Here is a 25,624-nt window from a genome sequence, read left to right as displayed (position 1 = left end):
ACTGAAAATTCATACTTTCATTATTATTGCTTTAGTAAGTCCTTTTACGAATTTATATTTTTGAATCATATGCACATCTCTTTTCAGCTCATTTTATACACCAGTTCCAGGTTCCGTTACATTTGCAGAGATTACGAATTATCCATCCGGTAAATCGTTGTTCCTATTGGACGAAATCAAGCCACAGCAATGCGAATATGGAATCTGTGATCTTTACATGATGCATCCCGATACTAGTTTGTCACCTAGACATAAGCTTTGGAGTGCCATTGGATTTTATTTCCTAAGATCGCCCACGCATTGCCAAAACATTGTTACGTCTCTGAAGTTATGTCTGTTACGAACCTGTTACGTCTGAACAACAACAGAATTTTTGCCTGTTGTTGTTCCTTACATTTAATGCTTGGCTGCAGCCATGTTCAAAATGGCAATGTCCAACCGTGTGCTACACGCAACTCAGCACTCACCAGATCGTACTGTTGCCCTGCCACACTCTTATCTACATGTTGTCGCATATCGAATGTATATGATTGGTGATTGGCAAAGGATTGGTCTAGTACACATCAGCCGCTGCTACATCAGATGGGATTTAGTAACATGTGGAAACAGCATAAGCTAACATAAACCAGGCACACATCCAGATTACCTTTTTTTCAGTACTGAGGCATAATAACAGCAATTATTGTCAGCCATTGCAGCTACACAAAACTAACTTTTTTCGTATTTCGCAATCGAAAGCAGCTGTAATTTAAATAAATAAATTCACACTTGTAAGTTGTACTTTATATTATTATTTGTGCAGTAAATATTGCTTAGTCTTCTTGGTGTTGCATTTTGGATGACCAATAGTGTAGGCTTTTTAAAAGATTTTGTACGTCTCATAAAACTATATATTTCACATACATGTATTTTAGACTAATATAATGTTGCATATAATCATATAAACTATGTAGCTTAGGAAAAAAGCCATGTAAAAAAGAACAGTAAATATGTCCTTGAATTACAAAGAGAGTTAAGGATCCATTCAAAACATTTTTCTTTCCAAATCTCTAACGACACAGCGGTAAAAGTCGCTGAATACTGGTAGTTCGACCCGTGTCAAATACTGACGAACGGGCTGGCTGCATGAGAGTTTTCGTAGTTTACTTCTGAGTAAACTGGGTACGAGTCAGTTTTCTTTAGATCTTCAGGAAGGTATCCCTCCCGTTAGGCAGACAGCCATAGCGCAGTTTGCGTATTTAACAAAAACTAACAACGATTTTTATGACGCATCAGTGTTAACTTCTTTCCACCTTTAAAATTAGCACAATTACAGCACATGTATTTTTACACGTAATGGCGGCATGGTACAAATCATTTTCTTGTGAGGAAATTTAGCGCGCATTAATAACGCTTCAATAATCGGTACGTTTTGTGGAAAGAAATATTTTATACGGATTTTTTTAACTACGGGGACGAGCATAAAAAATTTAAATGGGAAATTTAGCCATTTCCTATCATTCACTTATTTAAAGTTAGGTAATTTATGTTCCACTGAAGAAAAAAAAAAATCTGTTTTTCGAAAAGGCTGGAAACTTCTCTCAATTATAACGCAAGTAAAAATTTAAAATGATTTTTTTTCAAGTATTAAAATCACATTTTTCTTCACAGTCTTACGAGTATTACTTCTAGTTTCGAAATTAGCTATACATAAATGTTTTTAAAATGTTTCCAGTCATAAATATATATGAATAAGAAAAATGTAGCATTTAGTAAGGAATAAAATCAGTTTCAAAGAACAAGGAGAAAAATTAATGATTACGAACAAATATATGCATATTAAATTTAATAATTACATAGAATAGCTACAAAGCTTATTAATATCTAGCCTGACAAATTCAATCAACACTTTAGATAGAAATTTACATCCTTTCATGAGTCCTGTCAGCCTAAATTTTAAATTAATCCAGGTTTTATTTGAAGTACCTAACCTAATCAAAGCCGTCAACAGGGAATATTTTAAGCATGCTAGAAAGTTTGATTATATTCATACTGATGTTGACTTCAAACTTCTTTCTTTGGAAATAGATAAAGCCTGTCATAATTAATTTAGAATCACATTATATCAGGCCTGCGTTTCTTCCAGCATTATTCAAAATTAGTGTTGATTTTATTCCTGTCAAATAAACATGACATAAAGCTATTTTCATAAATTGATAGAAATATGCTACTAGATCTGTAGGAATTTTAATTCAATAATAAAAACTAAAATGGTCTCAGCACACAGTTATTGTTGCGTTTGCTGTTGGTACCGCATTTTTTCCCAATGCCAAAGCAAGCGCCATCCCACTGAAAAACGTGAATGAAAAGATAAAATTTTTAACTATCTAAATAAAAAAATAGAAAATTGCAAATCTGAGGAAAACTGCCAAACAATAATTTCCCAGAAACTATCTCGAAAAGGAAAACTATCTACCTAAAAGCTACCTGTCAAGCAAGAGATGATGAGAGAAAAATTAAAACAGCAGAACGAATTAAATGTTCAGACTTAACAATAGATAGAGTATTATAATGGTGTGAGGATTATACTAAGTTTTTAACAGTTATCTTTAGTTAAAGCTACTTTCCTATCTCTCCTAATTTCAGCTTACAATTTCCCACCAGAATGTGTTTTAGAATTACGGTTAATACAAATGAGAAAGAGCAGTATTTAAGTCGAAGTTCCACTAACTTCGTTAGAGAGTCAGTAATTTGCCTAGCGCGCGTTTGCCTTGTGGCTACACTCTCTCTAAGCTATTACTATACTCAGCCGTATTTCAGAACCCTATAGCTTCGCCTGAAATACGGCTGAGTATAGTAATAGCTTAGAAAAGCATGACTATAGCTTAACTCTTACGCATCGAAGTCGCACCAAACGTCCGAGCAATCAAACATCGGCTGGACGCCCGAACCACCTGAGTAATTTCCTACCTAGTGCTTTCCCCCATCACGTTACTGCATTACTCATTGCTTTCAGGTGTTGTTAAATGACATGTCAATCATTCTTTTGAAGCTACTAAAAGTAGTTCTATTATTTGAATGCTCCTTATCTTTCCTTTGTTTACTGTCAGTGTTTAGCTTTTGATGCCCGAAGTTGCAATCCTGTCCCAAGGGGGAACTTCACACAGGATGAATATGTCCAAGAAAGAGGTTCTCGCTTTACTTAAGTAGGCTATTGTTAGCTGTAGTATTCAATTTGTCGTGGGGGAAGGAAAAGCATTGCAGGAGAAATTCGTAGACACGGGCGTTTTCGATGTTTGGGGAAAAGAGATTTTGCCCTCTCTCGATGGAGTTAATAGCTTCGCCAATTTAGTTGATATTTAGGGGCCAACTACTTCGAATTTTGATAGCTGCGGCTATATCATTTTAGTTATGCATTAGTTAAGTTTGATTTCGTAGTACTCTTGATTTCAAACCCACGTGGAGGCTTTTCTGTACGCTCTGAGGAAGGAGCCGACTGTTAAATTCTTATCTTGAGAAATAAAGAGTAATTAACCCTTCTTGAGTTTACGTCTCTGTTCCTGAACTAAAGCGGTTATTCGCAAGATTCCTACACACTTAGCTGTAAGATAAAAAGTTGGAACCTCACAATGGATTCAAAATCTTTAGAATATTAGCTTTAAAATTTCATCCACAGCGATAACAACAAGGAAATTTCAAGTGGAAAGGCACTGAAATAAATACTCAGAAAATGGCATTTCATAAAATGATGAAAAAAAAGTAAACGGTGTAAATGGCAAATCATTTGCGTGAAACATTTGGGCTCATAATTTAAGTAACACAGTGAGCAGAATAAACTTGAATTTAATAAATTACCTATTCAGATTGTTTAAAAATACAGAAAATTGAGGTTTTAAATCTGAACTAATATGGAAATGAACAAATAAAAAATTAAAAGTAAAGACACAACTAAGTAAATGCTTTCAGGTAAGAAATTCCTGGCGCATGATCTCGTGATTATTGCTTTGCTGGATTTTCGAGATAAATTTCAGTTTGTAATTTATATATTACTTTAATTAAGGGTTATTATTCCCTTCTCAATGAATTATTAAAGGTGCATTCATATATCTTTTTAATATTTTTCTGCGTTATTATATTTTAGTACTTTTTAATGTACTTCCTGTCCTGTTATTACTTTTAGGAAACTCTGCGACTGTATCCATCTGTACCCTTTATAGGAAGAGAAAACAAAGAAAGCATTAAAATAGGTGAGTTTTTTTTCTTACTTGATAGCTTTTTATTTGACTTGCCTTTCACTCAAGCTCTTCTTGAAAATCTTTCACTCAAGCTCTTCTTGAAAATCTTTCACTCAAACTCTTCTTGAAAATCTTTCACTCAAGCTTTTCTTGAAAGTAACTTGCAAGTAAGAACTTAGGAAAGTTTCATATTTTTAACCTAAGGGATTTTGATTCAATCCATATTCCACCTACCAAGTTTGAGTTTGAGTTTCAGTTCGATAATCTTCAAACAGTCAATTTATAGAGTTTCACTTTCTTTGGTAACATCCACTGAGTTAAAACTCTGAAGAGTTGTAGCGACATTAGGTTATTTCGAAGCGGGAGACATAAAAAAATAAACAATGCCCTGGTTGGGACTCGAACATCGGACCTCTCGTACACACGCCGAGTGTGCTGGCCATTACACCACGAAGGCGGGAGAAATACCTTACATACTCCCCTTTTAAAGCGCGACTGGAGATTAGGGGACCCAATCGCCAAATCGTGGTGGTGAAGAATCATCATTCATAAACTTTTTTCAGTGGGACGCCACTGCAGAGATATAAGGTTATTTCAAAGCAGGAGACATTAAAAATGAGCAGTGCCCTCGCCGGGACTCGAGCCTCGAACCTCTCGAATACGCGTCGAGTGTGCTGACCATTACACCACCAAGGTACGCTAAGAAGGCGGGAGAAATACCTTATAAACTTAAGCGACTTCTCGCTATGTCTTGGAAATTACAACAGAAAACTAGCAAGGTTATAAAAGACCGTTTTATTAACTCAAATAATTAATGGAAAGTACAGATTATGCTTACAGATCCAGCCAGCACATATCACGTAAATCAAAAGTAAAAAATCTGATGTGTACACCACATGACTTCCTTGTACGGAATATTAAATTATAAGCATTTTTTCTTGCATTTCATTTAAACTTATTGGATTGAATTCAATCTACTTCGCCGACAGCGCATAAACCACAATAGAATAAATGCATTCCTTAAAATTTACTCTAATATTTGTTTACCATAGCGACACTCTGGCGCTAGGTTCACTTAACAGTATTATATTTCATTCATATTATAACTCATAATGCACAAAATTTATATCATTTAAAGAATAGAATTATCTAATCGTTGCCACATGTTCTATTCAAATACTACAATAAAGCTAGAATGATGTATAAAAGAAATTAAGCAAACAAAACAAAAAAGAAACAGTTTTTCACAGACGATTGAGTATTTCTCATTCAATTAATTCAGTTCTCACTTCGCAAGAAGGCAAAAATACATAAAAACTCAAAATATCTATATTAAAAATTACGAAGTAAATCTTAAACACTTACTTCCTCGAAAAAATTCCAGAAAGGATTAAGCATGATTTAATTAGCAATAATAAATGAAGGCGTTATCTTTGTTGTTGCGAAGCTAAGTTTCTCTAGATTGGCAAAAAATCCACTAGTCTGCAGTTTCAAATGTAAACAATCAATGGCCGCCATAAAAAAAAAAGGCTTAGCGGCACTTAAGCAACTTTAAAATTGTTGATAATTCTAAAAATATTGCATACAGATTTACTAAAGGCATAAAAACCTTAACTGGAAGATAAGAACAACATAATTCAATCATTTTTAAAGCAAAAAATGTACAATTTACAAACATATAAGAGTAAAGAAACTGAGATTACTGAGCCGGATAACAGAGTGGATATATATATAAATATATTTATATACGTTTGGTGCGGCCGATTGCAACCAAAATACGAGGTGCACATCGGCATGTTATAGCAGTCCTATATACAAAATTTCAACGTTCTGAGGCTACTCGTTTTTGAGTTATGCGAGATACGTTCGTACAGACGCCACGAAAAATTCTCTTTAGAATTCATTTTAAAGCAGTTTTATAAATTTTTTTTTTTTTTTTTTTTTTTTTTTTTTTTTTTTTTAGGAAACGAGTCTTTTATTCGGTGCTTACGTACAGATATCACGCAAAAACATCATTAAATTGCATTCGATAGCGGTCAAAATGGATATTTTCGTTGAAATATGCTGCCTGAAACTTTTCGCGATTACAATACTTCCTTTTTACTTCGTACAAGGAAGTAAAAATTGAACTTTACTAAGTAAATTTTATTTACCCAAAGGAAAACGCCAGACATAAGCAAGCTGGTTTATTCCTAATATCGGCGTTACAAGTCTGATGGCAAGAATAACGCAACGCCGCAGATAAACTGCTTTCGAGAGAATCAACTAGTATAACGTATAGATTCCTCAGCGAATAGATAGCCAAATAATCCATGAAATTCTCAACATTGTCTCTAGCACAACCAACCAGCATTGAATAATATCATGGATCAAAGCCCATGCCGGCAACAAGGGCAACGAGGAAGTGAAGGCCCTAGCAAAAGAAACAGCTAGGGGTATTAGTGCAACGAAACTAATCATTCCATGGCCAGGCTCCTAGCTCAAGACGCAGCTCAAAACTACATTTCAAAAAGCATGATGGGATTCCTCCGACCAGGGCCAGGCGCACATACGACCTATATCAAAGACTAAACTCCATCCCAAACGTCATAATTAGACAAATAACATGCCTGATCTCAGGTCACGGCCCTTGTCTAACATATTTCTACAAAAGAATCTCGCACTTTCAGTTCTATGCGTATGTGGGGAGAGGAGTGATCCAGAGCATTACCTATTGACATGCATCATAACAAGACTAAAGCAATATGTGAATCCGTACCTCAATAGCCACATGAAGGAAGCGTATAACCCAAACAATGGCTATTCTGGTATGAGGGTAAGTTGAAAAATAAGTTTCCCCTGTCGACTGTGGTCAGAGTTGTGTATGAAAGTCAAAAAATAGAATGAGACATTAAAGATATGACATACCTTTATTTTTCCACATAGGTACCAAGTACATTGAGACATTTGTCATATCGCTTGATAAGCTTCAAAAAGCCCTCCAGGAAAAAATCAGGGCTTTGCATATGGAAGAAGCGTTGAACGGCTTGTTTCACTTCAGTATTGCTTCCAAAACGCCTTCCCCAGAGATTTTTCTTCAAAGCCGGAAACAGATGGAAGTCGCTTGGTGCGAAATCAGGACTGTATGGCGGATGGTGTAGGCGCTCCCAACCAAGAGTTGCAATATGGTTTTGCGTTGCCGTCGCCGAATGTGGTCTGGCATTGTCATCCAACAGCAGAACGCCAGATGTGAGAAGGCCAGGCCGCTTTTTCCGAATCGCTTCTTTCAATTTCGACAGGGTGTCACAGTAACGCGTAGCACTGATGGTTCCAGCCTGCAAAAAGTCCAGCAACAAAACTCCTTGGGCGTCCCAGAAAACTGTGAGGAGCACTTTACCTGCAGAGGGAGTTGTCTTGAACTTCTTTCGGACAGGTGATGACGGATGTTTCCACTCCATAGATGCGGCCTTCGATTCTGGCGTGAAATGGTGGACCTACGTTTCATCCCCCGTCACAATCCGAAACAGACAGTCATTGCTATCTTCATGGTAACGCACGAGATGTTCCAGGCTGACCCCCATGCGTTGTTCCTTGTGTGTCGAGGTCAATTGTCGGGGCACCCATCGTGCTGACACTTTTCTGTATCGAAAAATGTCGTGGATGATGTTTTGAGCTCGCTCATGTGAGATTCCAAGTTCTTCCGCTACTTCATCGATGGTGATACGCCGGTTCGCTCTAATCATGTCATCCACCTTCCTAACATTTGCATCTGTAGTGGGGAAGGTGCTTTGGAAGCAATACTGAAGTGAAACAAGCCGTTCAACGCTTCTTCCATACGCAAAGCCCTGATTTTTTCCTAGAGGAGTTTTTGAAGCTTATCAAGCGATATGACAAATGTCTCAACGTACTCGTACGAGGATAATAAAATAAAGGTATGTCATACCTTTAATGTCTCATTCTATGTTTTGACTTTCATACACAACTCTGACCACAGTCGACAGGGTAAACTTATTTTTCAACTTACCTACGTATCTTGAACTGTGCAACACAGAGTAATCCCACTCAAATTAATATGCAAAGAAAAGGATGCAAAGAGAAAGTGCTAACGTTCTTCTAGAACACCATTATATATATATATATATATATATATGTGTGTATATAAATTATGTTAATTATTTACAACATTAAGATGATTGATTCTGGGAAGAGTCTCAAAAACATTTATCCCGTGGTTTCGTCATTCGTAAATTCGGCAGTGCTTTCCTAAGGTGTTAAAATGAAAGATAAACTGATATTTATGAACGTAAATAGGATACTGATATTAAAACTGGAATAAAGATAAAGGAGCTCTATGATCAATTACTTTCATTAAAAATTCTATTCCTTCTTGCTTCATTCTAGCAAAACGAGCAGTTCGTACTTCAGATGATTTTTACCCTAAAAATATAATTTTATATTTTTAAGGTAAAAATCATCCAACAGAGATCCATATTAACAGAGATCCATAACAACAGAGATTTTATATTTTTAGGGTAAAAATCATCCAACAGTTTATTATCTTATCTCTATATGTGTATATCAGGAAAAGGCATTTATATAGTTATATTTATTTCCTTTCAGGTAGGTACATTATACCACCTGGGACTCATATTGTAATTTTAATCAACATGCTTCATAAAAACCCTGAAGTGTTTCAGAATCCAGAAAAATTTAATCCAGAAAGATTTTCTCCAGAAAACACTTTAGAAAGGGACGCGTTTTGTTACTTACCTTTCTCGTCTGGAGTTAGAGCATGCTTAGGTAAGTGTTTTTCATTGAAGTTTAATTCAGAAAGTTACATGATTATATTTTTTCACATCCCCAGGCTAATATGCGTGTGTGTGTGTATGATAAAAATTACATAAATCCAGATTCTTACTATAATTCGCAATAGTTCCTAGGCTCACTGTTTTAATTTGGTAATTTCTCTTATATTGCCCAAATTAATTGCTTATAACAAACCTCTCTAAATTGCATAATTTAAAAATTAATTATCACCATATTATTCTTGCATGACACAAATACACTTCAGCTAATAATGACTTCTAATTTAAATTAATTTCTAAACTTCACCAATAGGAACAAATCGGAACTGAAACTTAGTTATCCTGAACAAAGCTTTTATCTGGTTTCGCTTTCTGTTTCTCTGTCTACCTAGATTGCCACCCAGCCAGTATAGTGTTTAGTGACTCGGACTGCCGAACCGAAGGGACCAGGGTCGAATTCCAGAAAATAAATGGATGTTTTTATAGTGTCAATGCGGCAGGAGGTACTCAAAATACACCGCGAGCCAAAAGCCTTAGGTGAACGATGTCACTGACATCGTAAGTGGAACGATGTACAAATCAAGTACGTGACGTTATTATGTCTATGATTGTGATGCTGCAGAAAGAAGAAAAGACCGAGACCTAATCTCATGATGCTCATGTATGCAGTGAGAGGTCCAGGGATAAGTCGGTCTTGCGAAGATTTCAAATGGAAGTAACGGTGGCTGAAACATATCTGTTCCAGGTTGTAGCCAAATGACTCCTTTAGTAATTAGCGACAGCAATAGAAGCATTCCAAGGAGAATATGCCTGGCCTAGGCAAGCAGATGTTCTGTCATCTCAAAGATATTCTGATGAGCAACGCCAGGATGAGCTGCGTGAGGAAAGGCCAAGTGCGTGGCCACTAGTCAAGTGGAAGCAAGGAGTCAATAGTAAAATTAAAAAGATGATTGCAATTTCAAGCAAGTTAGGCATTGGCTGAAAAGCGGAGACACTTTCAGAACCATACATAATTTTGAAAGGTGGCCGATAAATAAAAATGGTAAGGTAATTTTAAAAGGAAAAAATAGAAATTAAAGTAAATTGAAACACTAAAAGAAAAATTAAGCGAATAAAGTATATCTTTATTCGGAATATAATCTTGAAAAAAGGGATGGAATTACTTTTTGTTTGAGGTGTGGTATAAAATAATTAAGAAACGTAAGCGAAAGAACTAATATGTGCTATAGCTATTAATTTCACTAATTATTTCTATAAACATGTACATATTGTTATACCGAATCTGTCACCGCTTTTAATTTGAACACTTAGATTTTGAAAATTTTATTAATTCCCGTGATTTTAATTTTTCCAAAGATTTGTTTAAATTCTCTGATGTGCATGAAAAGGCTTACGAATTCTGAAATTCAGTTTTTTCCATTAGGATTAATAGTAGATTTTAAGGGATCGCTTTTTGGAGAATTAGCATTATTGTTATCAGAAACTTCATTTAACAAATTATGGGGGTGCAGCGGCAACAGATTTCCCCCCACACACACACTGAGTTAACTTTGGTAGTTTGTTTCTTAGTTATCTTTGCATAAGAAATGCTCGTTTAATTAAGCTGTCTTTTCTTGTAGGAGGGAGTTTAATGTTTGACAATTTAAGACATCCACAATATGATACAACGCGAGAACCACGGCAGTTGCTGCATCTGAGATAATCAATTTTACCTCTCTGAATTCAGTCAGTCGTTTCGTGATCTAAAGAGCACTTGACGCACTCTAGAGCGAGCAAACTATTCTCGGAAGAATGATATCTCTGTTGGCAATTATGAATTTACGACACATGGTTCTTCGAGATATATGTTTCAATCGTTAATATGAAGCACAGGAAGTCTTTCAATTCATTAATATTTTTCTACATCTTCGTTAGTAATAACATGCGCTAGAAAAAGAGGTCTGAAAGCCTTGGTTCTTTTACGCGTAAGTTAAGCAAGTTTACTGATAGAGAAAATCTCTTGTTGAGTGGCGTTGATATTATCCTTTTTGGTATTTCAAGGAAGGCCACATAGCACCATTTTAATTGAGCTGGTATATTTAACACTAATAACTTAATTTTCGATGTTAGCTTCTCTGAAGAGTGCACTTAGTTTTCGATGGTCGCTTTCAAAATCTAGTAGGATCTTTAGAAAATCTCCTTTCACCTGCCCACGAATTTTACATCAGTACATCTCGCTAATGTTTTTAAAAATTCCTCGTATACATCCGTTTCCGGTTATCCAAGTACTCTTGGATAGTGGAAGGGATAGCCTGTGGCGGACTGGTAGTTGGTTGCTGCACAATTTCTGCCTCGGAGGCTTCATTTATGCTAGCCGAAACCAACACATTAAATTGATTTTAAGTTGAAATGAGTTTGGGAGTTTGACTAACTTTAATTTGTTTGGTTCTGTTTTAACTTTAATTGTTGGAACTCCAACAATTCCAGTTGTTGGAGTTCGAAATCCATCAATTAACATTTTCTAACAATTTCATAACTAACATTTTCATCATTAATAATTTTTCTTTTACTTTTGGGGTCATTAATTTACTTTTTCTTTTGGTCAGGTTGTAAGGATTATGTTAACTTTATTAACAGTTAAATTTTAAGTTAATGTTCCTTTCCTGTCAAATTCTTAACTTCAATTTACTACTTCCGGCCAGAAAGTAGTTTTGGAATCATGTCTGAATACATAATGAGGAAGAGCGATATTTAACCGCGAAGTTCTACTTGCTGAGTGAGAGAGAATCAGAGTTTCTGATTAGCGCGTGTGCGCGTTTTGGCTACTCTCTCTCAAAGCTGCTTTACGCTCGGCCGTACTCAGGCCCTTAGGCCTTCGTAGTCAATTAGTGTTAAGGGGCCAACTCAGTTAGAATCTTGATAGCTTCGGCTATATCTCTTAGTTTAAATTAGTTTTAGTTTACTTCTTAGCCTCTTAAGTTCAAGTCCAAGTGTTGGCTTTTACTGTGCACTTTAAGACGGAGCTCTGTTAAATCTTATCTGAATAATAAAGGGCTATTTATGAATAATAAAGGACTTCCATCTTGTTGTTTCTTACTGCACGAATTCAAGATATTATTCGCTTATTAGTTCTTAAGATTCTTAACGTTCAATAGCAACTTAGCCTTTACAAAGTGAGGAACTGTACAAGGTCATTAGTGGAGTTAGATTTTCCAGTACCTAAAGAGCAAGATAACTTTTACTTACCTCGCAAGATGTCAGCTTCTGTTTTCATATTTTCACATATCAGTCTTGAAAATCATATTTTTTTGAATTAATTAAGCATAATTTTTATAATTCTAATTTATAAGTCCTCATTCAGATTTGAAAAACTCCTTGTTGTTGAAAAATCAAAATAATAATTATGATTTTTCTGGGAACGCTTTTTTAAATGTTTCTTACAAAATATCACAAATAAAAGCTTTTACATGCCAATTACGTCTTATGATTCATTATAACAGATCACAAAACGTATGTCCCTTTATTACGCTCAGAAAATTTCATGCTCCGAATTTTATGAATTATTAAAATAACTAATCCACTTTAATGTTAATAATTTAATGATCATATAATCCAGGGGTCTCCAAACTACGGCCCGCGGACAGATTTTGTCCGGCCCGCGGAGAGCTAGCATACTTGAAAACTCCTTTTAGAGAACATATTTTTTATAGCAAATTAAATTTAGTTTACTGAAGTATTCTAATTTTATGTTGAATAATTATTAATATGACATCTACATTGATATGGTCATGGGCTAACTACTCATAACATTTTTGTAGGCTTATTGTTATTGTTTTTGTGATAAGTTGGATAAAGAAACACAGAATTGTAATGAGTAAAGACATGTATAATATGCAGAAAATTTAACTTCAGTACATAATAACTAACAAATTATTGAAATGAATCCAACTAACATTTTATACATTTTAAATAAAAACATAACTTATAACAAGCATAATGACATATGAAATACTAATGAGATTTATGTAACTGAGATTTTCCACTGACAATAGTTTGTAGCTGTGGACTAATTTTACTTGTACCAATTATTAAAATAGATTTAAGATGCTCATCAGTTAATTTAGATCTGTAAACATTTTTTGTGTACTTCATTTTGGAGAAGGTCTTCTCACACAAATAAGTAGTACCAAAAACAGAAAACAGCCCACGAGCAAATTTATGCAAATTATCAAATTGTGTCAGTGGAAGACTCTTATAAAATTCCAACAAAGATGAGTTTTGATATTTGTTCTTAATTATATCAATGCACTGTAGATCAATCATTTCCATTTGAAGTTCCGGGGCTAGGGTTTCAATGTCAGTATCAAAAGGATTCTGAAAAATCTTAATTTGATTCGCAATGGCATCAAAGTCCGAGAAACGAGTATCAAAATTTATTTTCAAAGCACTCAAAGTTTCGATTGCAAAATCAATAGGAAACTCAGTCTCAGTGGTGTAGCTGAATATTTCACATGTTTTAAAATGTGAAAAACATTTACTTCGTAGTTGTGATTGAAACAGTATCAATTTCTTCTGGAATGATTTGATATTAGTGTATAAATCAGGAAGATGCTGGTTTTCTCCTAGCAATCTCAAATTCAGTTCGTTCACATGTTTTGTCAAATCAACATAGAATGCTAACTTCCACAGCCATGCGTTGTTTTGTAATTCAGTAAGAGGGCGATGCTTTTCATTCAAAAAAATTTCGATCACTGCTCGAAATTAAAAAAAGCGCTGAAGAACTTTCCCACAACTAAGCCAACGTACGGCAGTATGATAAGGTAAGTAATTTTCTCCAATCTCTTCAATAAATTGTCGGAATTGTCGGTGATTCAGCCCAAAAGATCTATTAAATTAACAGTTGATATGACTGGTTTCAGAACTTCAGACATATCCAAACATTTTCCGCACAAGGACTGTTGATGAATGATACAATGTAAGACTAATGGTTTTGAACCACCATCATTTTCTACAGCCTTTGACACAAGAGCGACCACTCCTTTATCTTTCCCACTCATGTTTTTGCCTCCATCAGTTGTAATACATTTCAAGTTTTTCCATCGAAGGTTCTTTTGATTAATGGCCATTTCAACTCCTTTAAAAATATCTGTACCAGTAGTTGCGCCATGAATACTATACATATCAAGAAGTTCTTCATGCACTTCATAGCTTTTATCTACTCCTCGAATATAAATCAACACCTGAGCAGTATCTGACACATCCTTGACTCATCCAAGGCCAAAGAAAACCACTCAACATGTCCATTTTTGTCGAACAGTTGAGAGGATATATTTTCAGCAATGTTTTCTACCCTTCGAGCCACAGTGTTTGCTGACATACTGACAGTTTTTAATAAATTTACCTTTTCAGGGCATATTTCTTCGGCTACTGCAATTATGCATTCTTTGATCATTTCTCCATCGGTGAATGGTTTTCCACGTTTTGCAATTTCAAGAGCCACACGAAAGCTGGCACAAGTTGCAGCCTCTTGTTCAGTTTTGAGTTTTGTAAATGAAGATTGCTGCGATTTCAATCCGCGTTTCATAGCTTCGAATTTTTCTGTCCGCAAACTCCCTGTATATTTTGAGTAATTTCGAAAATGTTTTGTTTCATAATGACGTTTAACGTCATTATGAAACATTCGAAAATGTAACATTCGAAAATGTTTTGTTTCATAATGACGTTCTTTGAGAACGGCTATGCTTTCATTGCAAATCAAACATAGCGCCTTGTTACTGGACTCAATTACGAAATACTGAATGTTCCACTGATCTTTGAATTTTCTGCATTCACTATCAATTTTTCGCTTCTTTTCCATACTACTAAATCACACACAAAAGCAACAATTCAAATCAAAATACTGTTACAAAGATGTCTTAAACACGCACAAACAAAGGAGGTATGCACTATTTTATTCCACAACAGTGTCATAGGAACTGACTTCTGTACGTGCTATTAGCGCCATCTGTTAGTGATGGAAGGTACTACCTATTTCCGCTTGTGTCCACCAGATGTCGTGTCACGTTATTCCTCATGGCTCGTACTCTACGACTAATCTAGAAATTACAGATAATGACAGGAAAATTAATAATATGCAGTGCTGCCGTTTTGCGGACTTTAGTCCGATTTGCAGCCTTTTTTAAACGTTGCGTACTTTTTCGGACTTTTTTATTCATCAGTGGACTATTTCACTTTTTACCACCGGCAACAATGATAATATGGTTTTGGCCCTCGGAACTTACTGGAGTAATCAGTATGGCCCTAAGGCTGGAAAGTTTGGAGACCCCTGATATAATCAAATAAATATGATCGTTTTGTAATATTATTATAGTTTGGAAAAATCACTGCCTGAAAATGTTCATTAAATTAAAAAAAAAATTATCAGATCTTGTTTAATTTTACCTTATTTATTTCAAAGCATCGCGTACTATCAATCTTATTTAATTTTACTTTATTTTTACGCAAAATTAAGTTCATAAATTTTGTGCTTAGAGTTTTTACCGTTTTACCAAAGTAAAGATGTTTGTACACGAATTACGCGTGAAAAAATGGGCGAAATGCAGTAAAAAGTGCTTTAATAAGATATATTAAATCCTATTTGGAAAAAACTGTGGATTTCATAATCTCATCACTATACAACGTATCCCATTTAATAATTAAAAAGAGTTATGTGATACAAATGCCATAGGTTTCAGTGTTAAAGTAAACCAGATCGTCCCTACTCTTTCTTGCCGACATGTCGGTGACGCGCGCCCCGCCCACTGGGTTAGTCTATCTCTTATAAGGTCCATGATCAGAAGACGTAAAATACAACGGAAAGAAAAATCAAAAGAGCAGGTAGTCTTCAAACTGTTTCAAATAAAACAAGTGCTCAGAATGCTCCAAGATTCTCAACTAGAGAGACTCTTGCCGCTAGCAAGATTTTCACCTTATGAGGACATCACTTAACAAGTGAATAATCATTTCTATGCCTTCAATAATATTTTTATTAAATTTTTGTTTAAAATTTTTGTTTAACTTTTTGGAACATTACTGGTAAACAATTCAAGGTATTAAATCGTAATCTATAGTTTTCAGAGTGAAATTATAGTTTAATTCAGTAATGCATTGCAATTCATAAAACTAGCTTTTTTCTTAAGGAAGATTTTAACGTAATAATTAACACAAATAAGTGAGCATTTAGTAACTAATTATTGAGTTGAATTTCTTCATTTTATTATTATTAAATTTATAAGGTATTTCTCCCGCCCTCTTAGCATGCCTTCGTGGTGTAGTGGTCAGCAAGCTCGACGCGTATTTGAGAGGTCCGTGGTTCGAGTCCCGGCGAGGGCACTGCTTATCTTTTCATCTCTCCTGCTTCAAAAATACCTAATATCTCTAAAAGCTGAGCGAAGTTATTATTTTACGTAAATAACATTTATAATTGCTTGCATTAATATATTAGTTTAAATATTAAGTTCTTATAACCATTAGCAGTAAAATTAAATCATTTATTTCAGGTTACGGGTACGCAATAACGGAAATGAAGATTGTTTTAGCTCATATTATTCGAAACTTCAAGGTGACCACTGTGGATCCATTAGATAGGATAAGCGTGATGATGTCAGTGACTCTAAGGTGCTTGGACCCACTGCGCCTGCGCTTCACATCTCGAACATGACAGGTCGTTATTAACGACACTAGAAGTTTAATCAGAAAGCATTGCACCGACACCAGCTATTGGCTAAATACTTATAAAGAATTTTTCTGTTTCAAAAAATTCGAATAAAATTGTCTTATTGCTTAATGCTAAATGCCTAGAAAATTTAAACTGTACGTTTAAACTGAAGAATATGTAATTCAAAAAGATAGTTATGTTTTTAAAAAAAATTTATTCCATTGTTTTCAAGCGAATGTAATAAAATGAAAGAATATGAATGTATCAAAGTAATAGAGCTTGTTTAAAAATTTAAGAACGTTTAATATTAGCATTTCTGTTATTATGAAAGCAGTGGTCTTCAAACTGTAGATTATGGTCCAGTTTATTAAAAATCTGCATAATCATAGTCCAAACATATTATAAAATACATATTCCTGAGAATCTGGGTCGCAATACTGCCTAAGCACCAGAAATGGGGATGCGATCCTAAAATCTTTGGGAGTCACTGACGTAGAGTATTGCGATTCAGTTAGGGATAAGACGAATCTTGAATTTCCTCCATCTCAAAATCTGAATTAAAAAGTTTCCTGATTATCATGAAACAGTTGGATCTCAAATCTCTCGAGTTCTTCATATAAAATTTACAATAAGAAAGAAAAATCATTCATTTAATGTTAAGGTTTTCTTTTAACAAAAGAAAATTTGAAATCTTTACTTAACGAAAAGCAAATTTAAGAATACATTTTTTTTAAAATACACTCATACATTCAATACCTTGTAAATCCATACAACGCTTGTCATGTTCATATAGCTTTTTGACTCCTTCCTGCAACTAATTCTTACGACACTACTTAAGCGCTAGTTTACTGTTTATTGAATCTCTTCAGTGCTACTTAAATAATGACCTCTGAAGTGAGATTTTACCTTAGAGATATATTCTACGGGTGCCAAATCTGGTGAATAAAGAGAGTATATGACACTTTTCTTTCTTTGAAAATGCTCTGCGGGAATGAATTATGTGACGGGTCATTGATGTGGAGAAGAAAAGTAAAACTGATTGAGTTTTCCAGTCCTTACGCTCTGAAATCGCTTCAGCAGTCTGCCCATTACAGTTTAGGCTCACCAGCAACCAACCGATAAAATCGTTGAACACTGGTAGTTTGATCTGAGTTCGATTCCTTAGCTGCATGATTAATTTTTGTAGTTTTGTCCATGTAACACACGATTCCTTAAAATTGTAAACGTGTAACACGATTCCTTAACAGATTCCTTAAAATTCCTCCAAAAAGGAATTCTTCCCCTTATGCCAGAGATAGGCAACCTGCGGCTCGCGAGCCACATGCTGCTTTTTGGATGTGAAGCTGTGGCTCTTTAGTTCCATATGGAAATATTATTTAGTTTACCAATAATAATAATAATAATAATAATAATAATAATAATAATTTAAAGTTCATTCTGAATCGAATTTTTAAAAATCGTTCTGAATTTTGAAATTTGTAAATTGTAATTTTTGACTCTTCCAACTCAAAAGGTTGCTGACCCCTGCCTTATACTATAACGTTGCGCGCCTCTAACTAGCACGCAACCAAGAGGTGACTGTGAAAGCTTGTATAAACCACAGAGTCTTATAAAGCGTTTAAGTCCCTTTTTATTCAACGTAATAAATTACAATGGCGTCCTCTTGACGCTTACAGACTGTGCCCACTAGGCAGTCAAATAAAAATAAGAACCTGAAAAGAAAGTAAAGACAATATTCTAACTACGAGGCTCTCTAAAATAACTAACTCACCGCGTTTTACAAATACCGCAGCTAATTCAGCAGACTTGAAGCTCACTGGAACAATTGCAACTACTTCCCGCCAAGCACATAGGCCGCAACGCGGGGTTCTTCAATTCTCGATTTCTACCTCCGCGCTCGCTAAGTAAGAATAACTCTCTCACCGAACTCGTTTCCTTCTATTTAAATCATAATACTTCCGCTGATAATTTGAATCCTTGCGCGTTCTACTCAAATTTACATATTCTGGCATTGGCAGTTCCAGGGGAAAGTAAGGCTTGACAGGAAAGATAGTTTAAACTTAAAATAAATGTTAGTTAAAATAAATATAAACCCTACATTTGCCGCTGCCAGAATTTGGAAAACTTGGAAGCAGGTCCTACAAACGACCTGTTGTAAGTTTATCTAATTCTGAACTAACTGGCGAAAGCCTCGTTTACACAAAAAAAATCTTATGTAACAATTATATACTAAAATTCTTTTGCTCGTTACAAAGCTTTCTTCTTACAGCAACTTTTCCTGGACTTCATCAATCAATCTTGATCTTTCCTTCCAGCATCTGGAAGGAATAAGTATCAGTATCTTTCTACATACATTATAATTTACACTTTCTTGACACAATAAATTTTTGTTTTTAACGTTTCGTTTTTCTTAGTTATTGCTTACTTCACATTCATTCAATTTTTCAAGCATTAATTTAACTTTACCCTGGCTCTCCACCATGTGTGGTGTCAAACGGGAATATTCGTGTTTTAGTCTTACAACACTTCCCCTGATTTGTTAGAATTCAACAACCAAATAGACACACCTTACTCGACATTCTACAACTCAATGAGCTACTTTAATATTCTTAAAAATTCAAATGTAGGTGGAGAACCCTACAAAACACATTCATTCTAACTTCCCCCTCATTCATCTTTAAACATGCAGGCTTTCGCTCTAAAGCATGACTTTACAGTTTAATACTTAAATTTTGACTTCATTGCTTTTAAGCATTCACTTTTAGCATCTACAATTTTATGCTTCTAGACTAAATTCTACTTTTACATAACATGCAAGTATTTACATACATTTACAAAAGTTTAATACATATGCTTTTTACAATTTACCATAAAATGAATAAGAGAAAATAAATTTTTACTTTACTCATTCTTCGCCAAACTGGCGGCACTGAAACTAAAATTCTTATTAGTACAAGAATACGAAGTTATTTTTATCTCCGGCCAAATTTTGGCTTTAACATAACAGAATTAGTCTTTCGACCAACAGAAAATGCTTGTTTTTAGCTTTTACACTTAAAGAAAATAATACTTTTGCCTTAGCTAAATAAAGTAAAACAAAACTAAGTCTCAACCGAGACATATTGACTTTCGTCAAAACATAGAACTTCGTACTTATGCATAACATTTCGGAACAAAAGAGAAAAATATTTATAGAAGGTTTTAACTTATCTTTGAGTTTTCGATGCTTGAAATTCCGTCATCCGTTTTTGGCAAAATTGATCCCAAGTTAGAGGTTTCATGGATGTCAATCTTCTCCTTATTGATCTCCGAGTGTCGTCCCCGTTGCTTTTTCTTTTGCGTCCTCTGCATGCTGGCCTCTTGACGGAGTAATCGTCTGGTTGTTGGCCTTTGCGTTTCTGCCTGGGACGGCTGGTCGTGACGTCCTCCGGTCTGGAGTCCTTCTTGAATTTCTTCTGTTCGTCGTATTTTTGTGCCTCCTGTTGGCGTTTCAGTTTCCGGAACGGCGGCCTTGCTGGCACCTGACTCTGTGGCCGTGTGCGCGTTCTCCTTGATGTGTAATTTCTCCTGCCATCTTTTGTAGGTGGTGTTTTCGTCTTTACCACGGTTTCTTTACCCGGTTCATCTGTATTTTTGTTTTTCTTAAACGCCGGAGTTTGAAAATCCTTTTTTCTTTTTGATACCGACGTCCGGGTTGTAGAAGTGCTAGGTCTCTCTTCAGTTCTCCGTTTCTTGGGTGGTGGAATAGTTGTTGCAGTCTCTGGCCCTTCTATTTCGTTTAGACTTGAGTCCTGCAAGAAACTTTTAAGGATTTCAAAATCATTTGGATTATAGTATTTTTTCACCTGGTCGGGACTTGCTTTACAGATTTCCCCTCTCTCGTTTTTAAGATATAAGACTACTCCTTTGATTTCCTGAATTACATAGGGGCCTTCAAACTTTGGAGCTAGCTTTGCCATAAAATTGTCTGGGGCACTTGATAAAGAAAATTTCCGTTTCAATACTTTATCCCCAACTTTAAAATCTGCTTCACGGCGTTTTCTATCATAATATAACTTCTGTCTATTTCTTGCCGTATCCGAGGTTTTAAGCGCCTGATCAATCAACTTTTGCACGTCTTGTTGTCTAAATTCCTGCTCTCTTTGTTGCACAAAGAATAATTTATCGAAAGGCGTAATTAACTTTCTGCCTAAAAATAATTCTGCTGGAGCTTTTCCCGTAGTATCATGATGTGCCGTTCTTAAAGCATAAGCTAATTCATTTATGTAGCCATCCCAGCGCTTGTGATGTGTGCTAACGTAACTGCGAATTATTTTTACAATGTTTTTATTAACTCTTTCTGCTATGTTAGCCTGTGGTCTATACGGAACCATTTTGATATGGAGTATATCAAGTCCCTTGCATATGTTTTCAAATATTTGACTAATGAATTGTTTTCCGTTATCGCTAATGACTTTTATCGGTGCACCGTATTTTAAAATGTATCTGTGTAAGAATGCATCTGCGACTGTTTTGGCTGACGCGCGTTTAAGTGGAACAATTTCTATCCATTTTGAAAAATGATCTACTATTACTAAAAAAAAACGATTTTTATTTAACTCGCTCTGGGGGAAGGGACCAAGGAGATCTATGCCTAAAATTTCATTCGGAAATGTAGCGCGAATGCTATTTAAGTACCCGGCCGGGCTGTAATTAATATCATTTATTAACTGACATTGATTGCAGGACCTGACATACGCCGTTACTATTTTGTATAATTGCGGGAAATATACCGCCTCGCGTACCCTTTTTAAAGTCTTTCTGACCCCGAGGTGGCCCGCTGTTTTTTTTTTTTTTTTTTCGTGCAACTCCTTCAAAATGCTTAATCGAAGCGAGGCTGGGATGACTGGCTTATACTCAAGATTTTCGTTCGTTGTTTTCGTATAGAATAATAAATTATCTATTATTTCATAGTTTTTTGCTCTATTTCTTATCGCATCGATATCTGTATGCTCAAAGCCTTCGGGGTCTTTCAAATAAGCATAGATATTTCCAAATTCAGGATCAGCTTTCAGTTCAGTAATAACCGTATCTCTAGAATCTAAAATTTTTTAAGTCAACACAGCGCATTTAAGTTCATTACCTTCATCGTCCAGTTTTATACGAGAAAGTGCGTCAGCTACATTGTTTTCCTTACCCGGTTTATATTTTATTGTGATATTATATTCTTGGAGTTTTAAAGCCCAACTTATTAACCTGGGCGTTAGGTTTTTTCCCGAGTAAAGTCTACCAACAGCCGCATGATCCGAAAAGACTGTTACTGGCGATTTCCCGAAATAAACTCGAAATTTGTGTACAGCCATTAATACGGCTAATGTTTCTCTTTCTGTAGCTGTATAATTCCTTTGTGTTTGATTCAATGTTTTACTAAAAAATGCCAGCGGATGGTTATTTTGCATAAGAACCGCGCCCACCGCATAGTCTGATGCATCTGCCGCAATTTCCAGGTTTTCGTCCCCCTCAGGGAATTTTAAAACAGGGGCATTAATAAGCGCTTCTTTTAATCTTTCAAAAGCTGTGTTAGCTTCAGCTGTCCACGTAAATTTACTCTTTTTTTCTTTTGATTACTAAGAGTGGTTCAACAATATTAGCGAAATCTTTTATGAAAGATCGATAGTAAGAACATAATCCAAGGAAAGACGAAAGTTTCTTGGCGGTGTTGGGCGGTGGGAAATTCTTAATAGCTTTTATTTTTGAATCTTGCGTTTCTATACCCTTTTGCGAAATTTTATAACCGAGATATTTAAGTTCTTTAGTTGCGAACTTGCATTTTGAGGCGTTAATTGTAAGACCGGCCTCTTTTAATAATTTAAAAACTTGTTCGAGGTCATTAATGTGTTGTTCCAACGTACTACTCGTTATAATTATATCATCTAGATAAATTAAAGTTGATTTTCCTAGGACAGGCTTTAGAACAATGTCCATAGCTCTCTGGAATGTTGATGGGGCCCCACACAACTTAAAAGGCATGCGTAAAAATGCATAAGTGCCCGATTTTGTTATAAACGCGGTTTTATGTATATCTTCGGGTCTCATAGCTATTTGATAGTAGCCAGACGTTAAGTCCAAAGTAGACATATCTCTCGTCGATTTGATCTGTCTAATGATCTCGTCTATAACCGGCAAAGGGTAAACTGGAAATTTAGTTATGCTATTTAGTTTTCTATAGTCGATAGCAAACCTCCAAGCCCTTTTATCCGAAGGAGGAAACTCGTTCTTTTTCCTACATAGTACGACTGGACTCGCGTACTCACTATTTATGGGCGTTATTATTTTATTCTTTAACATCTCCTTAATATGTTCTTCGATGATTAAGTCTTTTTGTTTATCATAGCGATACGGTTTAGTCCTACAAGGTTTTTCGGCATTTAATTGAATCTTGTGAGTCACGATCTGACAGTTTCCCGGTTTTTCTGAAAATAAATGAGAAAAATTACTCACCACTTGCTGTATTGCTTTACTTTCCTGGTCATTCAAATGGCTAAGGTCCAATTCAGGTGTCTCCACCGGTTCCACCACCCTCTGGTCCATCTCCAGCACCACGGAACTATCTTGAAAATTTAATTTGGCCCTCGCGGCCCTTAAAAAGTCCATACCTAAAATAAGAGAGTGTTGGAGGTCTTTCACCACAAAAATTAATACTTTGAGATTTTCCTCTTTTATCTCTAAGTTTAATGATACTTTCCCGATGCAGTGACATGTTTTTCCTTGCGGCGCTATAATTTCCGTATTTCTGGTTTCAAAGAGTCGTATCCTATAAAAATTCTTTTTGAAGAACGTTTCACTCATGAAATTTCCTTCTGCCTTCGATGAGGGCTTCTACTGGTACATCGCCAACCAGGACTTGTATAATTGGTAGCTGTGAGTTTTTTACGATGACTGTATTTAGATGTCTATTTGAGGGTTTTTCTAAAATTTCCGGGGTCTGGACTCTCCCTTTCACAGGCCCCTCTAGTCGTTTAAAGCTTTCCTTTCAATCTGTGTCTTCTGGGTACGCGGATGCTTATTTTCAAATTTTCTTTTTGGGCCTTGACCTTCGAGTTTCGATGCGTTAGCTTGATAGTTCTTTCCCCCATATGAGCGATTTCCATTTCTGGTTTCCTCCTTCCTTCTGGTACTTTGAGAATATGTTTCCCCTCTCGCTCTTTCCGCTATTCTGCGATTTTGAAATTTCACCGCCAATTCGAAAAGTTCCTGCAATGTGGTTGGGTTTCTAATTTCAAAGTAGTCTTGAACAGCGGGTAACAATCTTGGTAATATTATTTCAATAATCTCCGCATCGGGTTTCTTGCCATACAGCATATCCGTTAGCTTGATTTTTCGTAAAATAAAGTCCGTCAATTGTGCTGTATCCCGTTGATAGAAACTATATAGCTCGGCTTCCAGCCGTGCGCGATCTTTCACTATGGGGAAGGCCTTTACTAACGATTTTTTGAAATTTTCAAATGTATACGTCGGGCTTCCAAATTCACCTAGAAGAAATTTGCCTATATTTTCCCACCATAGCGCGGCCTGTCCTCTTAGTGCTGATGTGGCAATAGCAACTTTTTGTCTTTCAGGCACAGGATAGAGCTGAAAGTGGTTTTCTATACCTTCTAAAAATACGGACACCGAATTTTTTCCGTCGAAATAGACGTTTGGCTTGATTGATGCTCTCAAAGTCTGGACCAGGTATCCAAATCCTTCTAACTGAGTTGTCATTTCTTGGTGTTGTCCAGCGGCTTCCATCCAGTTTTCGGCCATTTCAGTTCGATAAGTGTTCGGGCGCCAATATAACGTTGCGCGCCTCTAACTAGCACGCAACCAAGAGGTGACTGTGAAAGCTTGTATAAACCACAGAGTCTTATAAAGGGTTTAAGTCCCTTTTTATTCAACGTACTAAATTACAATTGCGTCCTCTTGACGCTTACAGACTGTGCCCACTAGGCAGTCAAATAAAAATAAGAACCTGAAAAGAAAGTAAAGACAATATTCTAACTACGAGGCTCTCTAAAATAACTAACTCACCGCGTTTTACAAATACCGCAGCTAATTCAGCAGACTTGAAGCTCACTGGAACAATTGCAACTACTTCCCGCCAAGCACATAGGCCGCAACGCGGGGTTCTTCAATTCTCGATTTCTACCTCCGCGCTCGCTAAGTAAGAATAACTCTCTCACCGAACTCGTTTCCTTCTATTTAAATCATAATACTTCCGCTGATAATTTGAATCCTTGCGCGTTCTACTCAAATTTACATATTCTGGCATTGGCAGTTCCAGGGGAAAGTAAGGCTTGACAGGAAAGATAGTTTAAACTTAAAATAAATGTTAGTTAAAATAAATATAAACCCTACAATGCTAATAATAAAATAACTAATAATTAAAATCAAAATGGAATAAAATGTAAAGAACTAAATAAAAATTATATCAATCAATAATAAATAATTAAAAAAATAAAATAAAATACTGGACCTTGTCTTCTTTGGGACTCTTAACTAAAATCATAATTTCATTCAAAAGCTAGGAAATAGCATGAGACTCAAGATGAAGCCCAACAATGAAAAACGTTAAAGCTTTACAAAGGAGATTAGAGACAATGCTAGAAATAGTACGACAGTATGGAAAGAAATTTTAAAAGATGTGTAGTGCGTTGAGATGGAGTGTCCCCCAAATGTGTTCGCACACTTTAAGAATTTTCAGAAAAAGCGCTGTAACACGGAACTGAATTAGAATATAAAGCTCAATATTTTTTCGTATCATCTCAATGTGGTTTTGAATAAAATCAAACTTTATAATTTTTAATACTGATTTTCTTTATACAAAATTGAAAATGTAAAAAGGCATAGATAAAACACGTCACAAAAGTTATCTACATCGAAACATTTTTTGTAAAATTTCATAAATAAAATTATCGTCTGCCACTTTTCTTATT

General features: G+C 35.5%; 1 protein-coding gene across 2 annotated transcripts in view; it reads left to right on the top strand.

The window, feature by feature from the left end:
* The window catches only part of LOC118185968 (cytochrome P450 4C1-like), a 72,367-nt gene extending 46,743 nt beyond the window's left edge, over positions 1–25,624 (top strand). For both annotated transcript variants that reach the window (XM_035355942.2, XM_035355941.2), the window contains 3 exons: positions 4,160–4,226; positions 8,814–8,993; positions 16,516–25,624. In XM_035355942.2, coding sequence (XP_035211833.1) covers positions 4,160–4,226; positions 8,814–8,993; positions 16,516–16,676 — 408 coding nt within the window. In that variant the 3' untranslated portion in view covers positions 16,677–25,624. The remainder of the gene's footprint in view (positions 1–4,159; positions 4,227–8,813; positions 8,994–16,515) is intronic.

The sequence above is a fragment of the Stegodyphus dumicola genome, chromosome 9, assembly GCF_044657685.1.
Source record: "Stegodyphus dumicola isolate Sdum_Otavi_A_Nest chromosome 9, ASM4465768v1".
NCBI lineage: Eukaryota > Metazoa > Arthropoda > Arachnida > Araneae > Eresidae > Stegodyphus > Stegodyphus dumicola.
The sequence above is the reverse complement of the archived record's forward strand: the minus strand, read 5'-3'. Positions and strand labels throughout refer to the sequence as shown.